This window comes from Cupressus sempervirens, chromosome 4 (assembly GCF_028749045.1).
Source record: "Cupressus sempervirens isolate cs-2001-9-10 chromosome 4, ASM2874904v1, whole genome shotgun sequence".
NCBI lineage: Eukaryota > Viridiplantae > Streptophyta > Pinopsida > Cupressales > Cupressaceae > Cupressus > Cupressus sempervirens.
The window spans coordinates 685,564,908-685,577,463 of record NC_143121.1 but is presented as its reverse complement, the minus strand read 5'-3'; the positions used below and the strand labels follow the sequence as shown (position 1 = coordinate 685,577,463).

General features: G+C 35.3%; 1 protein-coding gene across 1 annotated transcript in view; it reads left to right on the top strand.

Annotated features, from left to right (window-relative positions):
• The window catches only part of LOC149563117 (protein N-terminal asparagine amidohydrolase-like), a 171,737-nt gene extending 162,931 nt beyond the window's left edge, over window positions 1–8,806 (top strand). Inside the window, exon 10 of the mRNA XM_089828069.1 lies at window positions 8,242–8,806. Coding sequence (XP_089684195.1) covers window positions 8,242–8,365 — 124 coding nt within the window. The 3' untranslated portion in view covers window positions 8,366–8,806. The remainder of the gene's footprint in view (window positions 1–8,241) is intronic.
• Window positions 8,807–12,556: the final 3,750 nt, after the last annotated feature.

Here is a 12,556-nt window from a genome sequence, read left to right as displayed (position 1 = left end):
GCATTAAAATTTGATACGCACCCAACAAAGAATAGGTCCAAGAACTATGCACTGAGCACACATTCTAGGCATTGTGAAAAAGAAAGAAATCTCTCCAAGGAATCCTAGAAAAGTGAGCTATGTTACCATTGCAAGGAACCATGAGAACATGGCCATAAATGCATAATAGAGCTCAAAAGCTATTGTGAAGAACTAAAAAGAAAATAATTATGCTTTTATTGCGAGGAAAGTTGGGGACAAGGACATATATGTGGAAAGAGAAGCCAAGCTTGAAGAATGGATGTCACACTTGATAAGGAAGAAAAGGAAAAGATGAACAAGAGACATAAACATAATCCTGAACACATCCAAGAGAGTAATGAAGATGGAAAGGACCAACAAGAACTGGATTAGCTACAATTTTAGTGGTGATTCAACGAGAAAAGGTAAACTTCAAAAGAAAAAAAAACACTCCTCATGAATTTATATGTGCAATTTAAGTACACATTTTGTAAAGAAAAAAATTATAATAATTAGTGAATCAGATTACCTCCTAAGTAGACCCCCTTGATGAAAGTCAAGTGCTGCCATCAAGGCCGAGAGGGTCAGAGTTTTGCTCTTGGGCTTAGGTAGGATATTTAAGAAGACTAAGATTACCATCTAAGTAGACTGCATTGATGGATGCCAAAGTGTTGCCATCGAGGCCAAGAGGGCCAAAGTTTCGCGCTTTGGCTTGGATTGGGAAAAAGAATGTTAAGGTGGACATCTAAGTAGACCACCTTGATGGAATGGTAGAATATTTTCATCAAGGCCAGGAGGGCCAAAGTTTTGCCCTTGTGCTTAGATTAATTAAGTTAAAGAAACATTTGACATCATGTCAACTTAATTTAGTTAAGAATCTGCCAAGTAGACCACCTCATTGGATGATTGATGCCTTCCATTGAGGCCATGGGGGCCAAAGTTTTGTTCTTCGGCTTGGTAGGATATTGGTTTAGAACTAATTTATCATGACTCATCTTTTCTTTGGAAATATTATATACATGTACATGCTAATAATTAATTGTTCTTGCAGGATCCATGATCAAAAAAATGTACTAGGGAAGTATATTTTGTAAATCATTCCCTTTACTCTACTTCATTGTGAGAAATAAATTATAAAGAATGTATGATGTGTTTGCATTGTGTATGCTCCGTGTCTTCATCTATCTACATCATGTATGCTTCGTGTTTTCATTTATTAAAGATGTATATCTCATAAATCTTCTAGGCCTTTTGTATGCAAATATGTTTTGTGTCTATGAAGGAGCTTGCGTATGAATGATATTGCTTGAGGACAAGCAATTTTGAGAAGGGGAGACTGTCATGACCCCTCCTAAAAGAGAATCCTACAATTATAACTGAATAAAATTATATAATAATAGTTCATTATATGATTAAAATATATACTATCATCGATTATTCACAAAAAAACGTTATTGACAACTATATGGATAAATATTTATAGTCCATTTATTCTATTTAATTATTTAAATTATTCATAATAATATGAATTTATATTATTCATAATAATAATAATTATAAACATTATTAGCAATATACATTAATAAAGATGCCTAACCGATTACATTAATATCTATATATGTTATAGACATTTAAGTATAAATCCAATAAACAAACAAATATACCACACCTAAATCGATATACTAACAAAATACAATTAATACATAAACCAAATCCCACTGCCTAGCATATCGAGGGACACGTCCACTAAAGCAAGATAAATAGTATTAATGTAGAGATCATCACCGAGTCATAAAAGGCAGAGAAGAAAAAATATCCCATTCGCAATAGGGACACGGACGAGGGTGAAGGAGAATAACTAATTTATGATCAAGGTGACACGTCAGCATTGCCAAGTAACATCGATCTTAGCGCTTGCATCGACGAGTACGTAAGATATCACGTCACATGATCCCAAACAGATTAAGGTAGTAAAGGCAGCAACATTGGGAGGACATGGAAGGGCATCATCACCTGGTTTTCATGTGGACATTAATGTGAAGGACGTAGAGCAGAATCCAAGGAGCATGTAGAAGATTGCAATTGTTTGAGAGACTACGAAGCTTGGGGCATTAAGATACAAGGACACATCATTACTGAATTCCATTGGCGTGAGTAGATGTGGAATAAAGGGGAAGACATATTGGGTGTTGTGGACAAGCCGAGATATATGAAAAGACCCAAACATATTTGCAAGAACATTTCAAATGTGTAAACCATAGTGATTTTTGGGAGGGAAATTGAAAGGGTTCTAATTTATAAGGGAGATCGAGGGTGTTGATCATAAGTTTATAAGTTGGTATATTAGGAGAGATTCCTAAATTCAAATATATTTTATTTTATATACAAGCTATCATTTCATATATATATATATAAAATTCAAAGAATTGGAATCCCTTGAAGATAAATACAAATTCCATATATTTCCAAGTATAGAATGGATACTTAAGTTATTCATAAGATCTTAAATTGGAAACTAAGAGCGATTTGAAGTACATTCAAAACGGGACATTACACCTTTGGCATTTTTCTACATTTTCTGTAACTCTTTGCTGTGATATATACAAAGACAGCCTTGGAAATCATTTTTTTTGTATAGTATTCATCACCTCCTTGTCATTGGCAGGGTTGTGTAGTTGTGTGATTGATCAAATGATAGTAAGAAGTTTTATTTTCCTTCATTTGTCTTGCTCTTTCATACCTTCTTTGTGATAAGTGTACTATGCAGGTTCCAGATTGTGTCAACCTAATGTCGGTTTTTTTATTGTGAATTATTTTCCTTTACAGAGAAATTATACATTTAGACCTTCCTGTGAAATGTTGATGCATGTGCATTAGAAAGACAAGTTGTGTGAGCTTATTATTGTTATTCTACTATTCTCGTGTTATAGTTTTTTTAATATCATAAGTTTTGATCATTTTAAAAAATATCCCATTTGCAATAGGGATGCGGACAAGGGCGAAGGAGACTAACTGATTTATGATCAAGGTGACACGTCAAGACTGCCAAGTAACATCGACCTTAGCACTTGCATCGACAAGTACGTAAGATATCACGTCACATGATCCCAAATAGATTAAGGTAGTAAAGGCAGTGACATTGGGAGGACATGGAAGGGCATCATCACCTGGTTTTCACATGGACACTAATCTGAAGGACGTAGAGCGGAATGCAAGGAGCATGTAGAAGATTGCAATTGTTTGAGAGACTGCGAAGCTTGGGGTATTAAGACACAATGTCACATCATCACCAATTCCATTGGCATGAGCAGACGTGGAATAAAGGGGAAGACATATTGGGTGTTGTGGACAAGCCAAGATATATGAAAAGACCCAAACATATTTGCAAGAACATTTCAAATGCGTAAACCATAATGATTTTTGGGGGGGAAATTGAAAGGGGTCTAATTTATAAGGGAGATCGAGGGTGTTGATCATAAGTTTATAAGTTGGTATATTAGGAGAGATTCCTAAATTCAAATATATTTTATTTTATATACAAGCTATCATTACATATATATATATATATACAATTCAAAGAATTGGAAACCCTTTAAGATAAATACAAATTCCATATATCTCCAAGTATGGAATGGATACATGAAGCTATTCATAAGACCTTAAATTGGAAACTAAGAGCGATTTGAAGTACATTCAAAGCGGGACATTACACCTTTGGCATTTTTCTACATTTTTTGTAACTCTTTGCGGTGATATATACAAAGACAGCCTTGGAAATCATTTTTTTGGATAGTATTCATCACCTCCTTGTCATTGGCAAGGTTGTGTAGTTGTGTGATTGATCAAATGATAGTGAGGAGTTTTATTTTTCGTCATTTGTCTTGCTCTTTCATACCTTCTTTGTAATAAGTGTATTGTGCAGGTTCCAGATTGTGTCAACCTAATGTCGTAGGTTTTTTTATTGTGAATTATTTTCCTTTACAGAGAAATTATACATACAGACCTTCTTGTGAAATGTTGATGCATGTGCATTAGAAAGACAAGTTATGTGAGATTATTATTGTTTTTCTACTATTCTTGTGTTATAGTTTTATTAATATCATAAGTTTTGATCATTTTGGTGCATCACCATAGGTTTTAGCTTTCATTTCTATTATCTTCCTACCTCTTTCGCTCAGAAAGAATCGAGTGTTTAGGTGAAGTATCTTATAGGAACCGGCCTAGAATCTGAAGATTCGCTCCAATTTTGGGAAACTCGCTACAAAAAGTGTTTCCATGTATCTCCAAAAGGTTAATCTCTGTAGCTTGGCATAGGGTGCACTTTTGTTAGATAACATAAATCATATTAGTAAATGATGATTATTGATAAATACAAAGGGACATAAGCCAAGTAATTGACCTTTGGAAAAGCCAAATCTCACGACTTATATGGGGCCACATAACTTATATAGGGAAAAAGAAAAGACAATTTAAAGCTACATGCAAAAAACCGGTGAATAAGAAAGAAGGAGAAAGTAATAATAATATATAATGAAAGGAAAAGACATAAGAAATCTGCCACACATTAAGAAAAGGAAATATTTACTTTTAAAGTGTTAAGTTTATAAGCCCTACTCAAATGAGGAATACAGTGTAATGTCCCCATTTTTCCCAACATTGGAGTTTCAAGTATTACCCTATTATTGTGATCCTCGTAAGCTAATTATTGTGGGTAGAGGGTCTTTTGTAGCAATGGCTTGGCTTGGGAAGGTCTTATCTTCTCGACATTTCAGTAAGCTACAGGTTGGTCTTCGTTTGGCTCAGACTGGATTTTGTTTGGGCTTAGTTTTGTGTTCTTACTATTTGTGGTAAGTTAGTGTTGATCAAGATGGACCCTTTCTATTTTTAGAAAGTGCATTTGATCACATGTAGAAATAATAGGTATGACTCCTATTTCAGACGACATATTTAAATGATGAGTATTTTGGGAGTTGTTATAATTTTAGTGGCCAAATTATTATTAATTATTAAATGGCTTATTATAAAGTTATAATTTAACTTTATAATTTCACTTGAGAGTTGAGTTATCATTGGAAAGTGCCATTTATTAATTAGTTAAGCCAAGTCAAGTGAGAGAATCTAAAGGAAGCTTTTAATTAATGTTGTGTAGTGAAGCTTCTTGAATGAAGTTACATTTTGGCAACAATAGGGAATTTGGAGGTTATAAATACAAGCCCATTGTTGAGAAAAACACGCTTGAATTTATATTTTCTTTTGTTGCCTATGTGGCTTTTTCTGAGTTCTGAATTAATGTGCCCTTGCTGAAGTATAAGGGTCTGAATTCTGAGTTATTCCATTGGATCTACAGCTGAAGTATGGTAGATTCGAATCTGAGAATTGGTTGAAGGCTGGCTTGCAATTTGCTGCTGTTGTATAGCATTTTTCATATCTCCTACTGCTTTACTGTGGCTAAGGAGAGCTCTGCTGTTAAAGAATTGTGAATTGCATGGGTGATCTGGATTACATTTCTCTCCTATTGTACTTTCTGTGTCTAAGGAGATTGTGTTTGTTGGAGATAACCTGTGGAAATTTGAAAGGGAATTCATTGCGAAATTGTAATCAAACTGCTGTGGTATTGTGGAGGTTCAAGTTGTGGCACTAAAGACTGCCGAATTATATCAGGAGGGAAGCATTGCCTGTTTTGTGTGCAAGTCTGGTGAGTTCTGAGCCAATTCCATTCTCTTTGGAATGGACCACACTGTACATTGGGTCTGCAAATCATACAGAGTCATGTGGGAAGGTGTTCTATAAATACAAGTATGCTAGCATGGTCAATGCCATTCATTTAAGGCCTGCGATCTGCTACAAGGCTAAGTAATCGGTCTGATATAATCAGCATTCATTCCTTTACCATTTGTGATTTGTTCTAAGAGGGGGTTGCTGTGATTTGTGTATTATCATGGGAACATGGAAACCTTCCAATGTCATTTCTTGGTTGGCAAACGGCACATTAGAGGAGCAGATCAAAATTCTGATTTAGTTACTTTGTCAAGGTCCAACTTTGCCAGTCCATAATCAGGTTCTAAGTCATTGCATTTTGTTTCCAGAAGATTATGATATTAATCATTGTAATTAGTTTGATTGTCAATATTAGCTGTTGTGATTCAATAGAGTTAGTCTCAACATTGGAACTCATTGGAATTTGATGCTCTCATACCTATTACATGATTAATGATTTCAGTTAGCATTTAGTTTCAGTATTTACATTTGAATGTATTCAATTTGCAAATCATATATGCCAAAACTCAAAAAAGAAGTACATTCCAAATACCATAAATACAGTATTGACAAGCTATGTGCCAAATGTTTGACAAAATGCCAAACATCTGATTTGTGAGGAAGCATTGGTGAAAATTTAGCGAAATTTGGAATTGCTCAAGTTATAGCCAGGTGAGGGTTTTTACATACGGTATAACAAGGCTTATAGTACCATTTATATTTGACATATAATTGAAGATCAAGGGAATTAGGCACCAACCCTATAAGATATGATGAATATCATTTTAAATTTCCTTTCACCTTACACTTTCGTAAGATAACATAAATTATATTAGTAAATGATGATTATTGATAAATACAAAGGGGCATAAGCCAAGTAATCCTCCTCTGGAAAAGCGAAAACTCATGGCTTATATCAAATCAAGGCATATAACTTATATAGGGAAAAAGAAAAGACAATTTAAAGATACATCTAGAAAATCAGCCAATAAGAAAGGAGCAAGTAATAATTATATTTAACCAAAGGAGAAGACAAAAAATCTGCCACTTATGATAAGAAAAGGATATATTTAATTTTGAAGTGTGAAGTTTATAAGCCCCATTTAAATGTCGATTTCAGTATAACAAGGCTTATAATACCATTTATATTTGACGTATAATTGAAGATCAAAGGGATGGGGCACCGACCCTATAAGATATGATGAATATCATTTTAAATTTTCTCTTACTTTATTAATATGAAAATGATATATGATGAGGGTATATGTATATATACACGCGCGCGTGCACGCACACACACACACACATTCATGTATCTATGAGATCTACAAGAATAAAGTCTCGGTATTATTAAATATTAGAAATTTACATTAATTTGAAAAAAGGATATTTAGATATTTTATATTATCAATAGTTAATTAATATTTAGTAAGAGATAAATGTAATTCCTTAAGGGAGAAGTGATTGATCAAGCTCTCATAGTGCGAGTGTAGGCACAACGCTCATCTTTATATGAATGGGCTATGTGCTAGTGTAGGGTTTGGGGTCGTCTCTATATGATAGGCCAAGATTGGATAGATGGAACCTCATAGTGCCAGTGCGGGAGGTTCGTACAATCTCATATGGATGGCTATCATGCCAATGCGAGAGATTAGTACAACCCCGTATGAATGGCCAACGAGAATGATATAAGGGCCAGAATATCCGATTGATGTCAACATATGCATATATGTTAAGGGCCCTAGACAAAGGTTACCTCTTCCAGGAAGAAACTTAGAGGGAGCACTCTAGAGAAGGAGGAGAAGTAATCGAGGATGGTACTAGAATCGATGATATATTGTTCAGGATGTAGAATCCTTATCTAGAGACGTCTTTAAGGTTTGGGGATTAAGATAGACGGTATAATAGTATACTTAGACTGTTATTGTTTAATTCTGCCATTTATTTTGCAGGTGTTACTTGTTCCAAGTTAACCCTAATAGGGGTTGTTACATCATTTGATGAGTCATGTCTCTTGCCAACCATTATTTTGTTAAAGGATACCAATTAGTTTATTAGTCTAATCAATGTCATTATGCTTAGTCACTGTCATCAGCGATGTTCAATATTAGACTAGTTTGTACTTTTCCACATGGTCAATTAATATTCTCTCGTCTTAATTTATATTATCAATAGTAGCTCATTGTGTCATTATTATGATCAATATATATTGAATAATATCTGAATTATGTTTACACTAGAGACATCATGTTCCATGCGTCGATATTTTGTATCAGTCTGGAAATATATTCTAATTTCGACTAGTTTTCTAGCAAGTCTTTTGGATTTCTTATTGCTCATTACGAAAGAGTGAGTTTTTATTGTGAAGTTTGCTAGCAATCTCAGCTGTCAAAACATAAAAAGTTTAGTCTACTGCTTCTGCATTTGAAAATTCTAGTGTTTATGAACCGTAGCATTTTAATCAAATCTTATCCTTGATTACAGGATGCTTGCATATTTGCTTAAGAATCCAAACTGGGCATGCACCTTTCCTAGTGGTCAACCAAGAATATTTACAAGGACCAATAAAGGAGGTTGGGTAAAATGTGGATCACATCATGGCAAGTAATTGACTGTCGGAATGTAAACATATCTACTGATATCATTTTTAGTAGATCTTCTATTGATTTGATTGGGTAAAGAGAAAGACGTCTGCATACAAATCAATGCATTGTGAAAGGAAAAGCCTCTGCATACGAATCAATGCATTGTGAACAGAAAAACCAAATGCATAAAATTTCAGCTTACAAGAGTTTCAAGGTATGAAACCTGGTTTAAGAAGAAATGAATTAATCATTTGGAAATTTAACCGTAATTCTTATTTAAGTGTTTTTGACATGTCACACAGATTAAATAGCTGGGGCTATATAATGCTATTCCCTAAAAAAGTTATGATTGTACTTCATTGAATATATTTAAGCGGATTTAAGATTTCAAATTTGTTGAAAAAACTGGAAATAGCCTCTGTAATTGAGTGAAGTTCATTGCAAATGTTTTTTTCGTTGAATCATCCAAATTCTTCTGAAATGTACTAGGATGGTACAAAGTTTTCTAAAATTGACGAGATTTTTCGTAAAGATTCAAACTGATTTGATTTTTTCTATTAGTTCCTGATGTTTAGACGTTTAACCCCATGAATTAAGCATGAAATTGCAAATAACTTTAATTAACTGATTAAATGTAGCAGCTTAACAGAGAAAAAGTATAATGCCAGTCCTATCAGAATAGGTTTTTAGGATATGATTCGTAATTTCCTACACACCATCGAAGTACCACAAATTAGTCTATTGAAAATAATTGCAGTCAGTATGAATGTTTACTTTGTAGTGCCAAGGACCAAGACATTCAACATCACTGATAAAACATGGCCAACCATTTCACTGTTCTGGTTCAACTTGGTGCATCCTGCGTCCCTTTAAGCACCACCAATTACTCATTGATTTGTTTCTGATTTTTCATCTCCTCATTCAAGTGGCTTGAAGAGGTCACCTGTTTTTCCCTCAGATACCTACCATTCAGCTGCCATTTTGTAGCATGTTCTTTCCTCTACCGTAGGGAAAGCCCAGTTATCTTAGTTGTGATGCCCAAATTTTTACAAAGGACATGAACAGTTCAAAACATGTCCAACGAATTTTCCATATTAACTATTTGAATATAAAAATGTCACAATACATACTCAGACACCAAGGATGTTACACAACACAATGACACACTCAATTATCACATGATAGTGCATAAATGCACAAGTAGAATACTTCAAAACTATCGAGAGACACTCATCATAAGGGCGATAGGGTCTCACCCTACACTGGTCATAGTGTACTTTCAACCAATCAGCAAGACACAAAAGAAAAAAGAAAATAAAGAAGACACGTGATGTGTAAGGGAAGCACGATTCCTTCTTTCATTTCACCAATCCCAAGTATACATCATGATGAAATGAGGTAACAACTATATATCATTCAAAATTATATTCACAAGTGGTTGCTCGCTAGGAAGATTGCCTAGCTCACCCAATTCTCATAAGAAAATGATCAAATTCACTCAAACAAATACCACACAAAACATGCTGAAATCGTTGAAGAATGCATAATAACATAATTCCAAGCATAGGAGGTCAAAAGAAAACTCTCCTGCATCAACCTTCTTTCAGGGCAAATTTCTGAAAAAATGTTATTTCCGAGCCCCTATCTCACACTTGTCTCATTTATAAGTTTTAAATTTGCACTGGCAAATGTGTTTCACCTGGCAGATGTAAATATGTCCCTTGTGATTAGAGAGATGTAAAATATATGACAGCTTAACTTTGTTTTCTGAAATTTTCATAGAAATGTTTGGAAGATGTCCTACAAGCTAAATTGTTTTCAGGGCCATAAAACTATGTTTTGATAAAAGAAACCTCCCAAGCTTCTTTGCATAGAAAATACTTGAATAACAATACTACAAGCAAAGGCTTTAACATATGTTTTCACTGATAACTTTCTACCATATACATGTGGGAAAAAATGAAGTATACCATTGACTTCCATATGTTAAAAGCATATTGATCATCAAATAGAAGTTACAATTGCATACTACTTCAAATATCATTTGAAAATGCATTCTGTTTATCCAAATACAACTTTCTGATTAGTTGTTCAATTTCATTCAAAATTCCACATACAAAAAATAAATTACAAGTTGTATTTGCATCCAATGATTACATGGATGTATGCTTTCCAAGACCATTTATGTGCTTCAAAAAAATCATTTACTTAAATTTACAAAAAATTGAGCAATTGGAATCTGTTGTCGGTAAAATGTATAGTGTAGCCGATGGGTAGAGTAGTATCTGAATGGGCGTGTGATGCTTGAGTCACCCTTTCGGAAAGGTTATTGTACACGTCCGAGATGGACTTTGGAATCATCATTGTAATTATTGTGATCATTGTAGTCATTGTATTGGATTGTAATCATTGAGTGCATATATGAATAAAGTATCTGTTCTGCATTGAATCGTGTAATACTACATGTGCTAAGTTTCTTTACCTTGTACGGTAAACATTTGGCACCGTTGCCAGACGGACCTGGAACAAAGGAATGATATGAAGATTAATGCTGAATTTGCTTAACAAGGATAGGAACAAGGTGAAAGATAAGGATGAAATGTACAACACGAAAAGTTTTAATTCTAGCACAGTAGGCAGAGCGTAGGTAGAGACTTCAGCAGATTGCCGAGGGGCACCAAAGGGGTGAAGAGGCACAGATGGAGGGAGTGCACTCACCTAGTAGGCTGAGGAGTGCTGGGGAATTGCTAAAGGAGACTCGATAACACTTAAATTTGGTGGAGGAAACAAAGGAGGAGTTCCTTAACCTGTATTTGCCGAGGGGAGAGTGTCCGAACGGAAGGGAAGCAACTCACACGGCTCAGAGTGCTGAGGGAGCACAAGCGTGGAGTGATCTCTTCATTCTCGATATACCGAACGAATGGATAAAGGCGGAAAATAGAACATCACTTGAAGACCTTTCACCAGACAACACAGTTGTTGGAAACAAGACTATTATAGAAAACAGTGCGGGAGTCCAGAACAACGCGGGAATTCAGAAAAACGCTGGTACACAATTACCTCAAAATCAAAGGAAAGTAACGATGACAGGTCCTAAAGAAAAGTTACTTAAGTTTCATGGCGATGGTACAGTAGGCCCTACCCGACATTGTAAAACGTGTGAAACCATATGGACAGCAAATCGTGTGACAGATGAAGACGATTGGGTCAGACAGTTCCTAGCGACCCTGCGGGGTGTAGCGATAGATTGGTTTTTTGACACCAGTTCTCATAAACTCAATACATGGGAGAATGTTAAAAAAGAATTTATAGCAGAATTCAGATTGCTTTGGGACGATAATGAAATAGTGGCAGAGATATATAGTACTAAACAAGGAAAGAATGAAACAGTCCGGGGCCTATGCTAGACGACTAAAAGATCTGGTTGGAAAGATGGAAAGTCAACCAGTGGACGGGTTGAAAAAACGATGGTTTGTGGAGGGGCTATGGCCGGCTTTGAAAAAGAAGATGAAGATTGTACCATTGTTGTCATACACTGATGCGTATACTCGTGCAATGGATTTAGAAAGTGAACAAAAGACGAGTAAGAAGAAAAAGCATAAATCATTTGATTTAGATGATTCATTCTTTGAAAGTAGCAGTAGTGATGAGGAATTGAACAAGAAGGTGAAAGCATTGCAGAAAGACATGCTTCAGATCATGAAAGAATTTAAGAATTTGAAAAAGAATCCGGACACAATGAAGGGAGAATTGTGGTGCACAGATTGCAAGGAGGATGGCTATACGAAGGGTTCATGCCCGAAGAAGCAATTTTGTGACATATGCTAGGTAGCGAGACATTCACTGAAGGAGTGCCCGTTTAAGATGAAAGCAAAAGCACACTAGTAGGTGTTACTAACGTAGGAAGCATCCAACAACAGCAATAATACAAGCAATGATGCAACTTTGGGTGGATATCGTAATAATAATAGATGCAGAAGGGGTGGAAACAATAACAATAATGGAGGCCGGAGTAGATTACAGTACGATGCGAGCAGACGACCGATGATGCAATCTCGGCATGCAATCTTTGGGGTCACTTCGCGAGGGACTGTACTACGAAGGAGACACCACTGCTACTATGCAGATGGTGTGGTCCAGGGGACCATGAAGATTCAAAATGTCCAAAGCAAGGCGTAAATCTATTAAGTATTGAAACGTGTGATGAGAAGGTA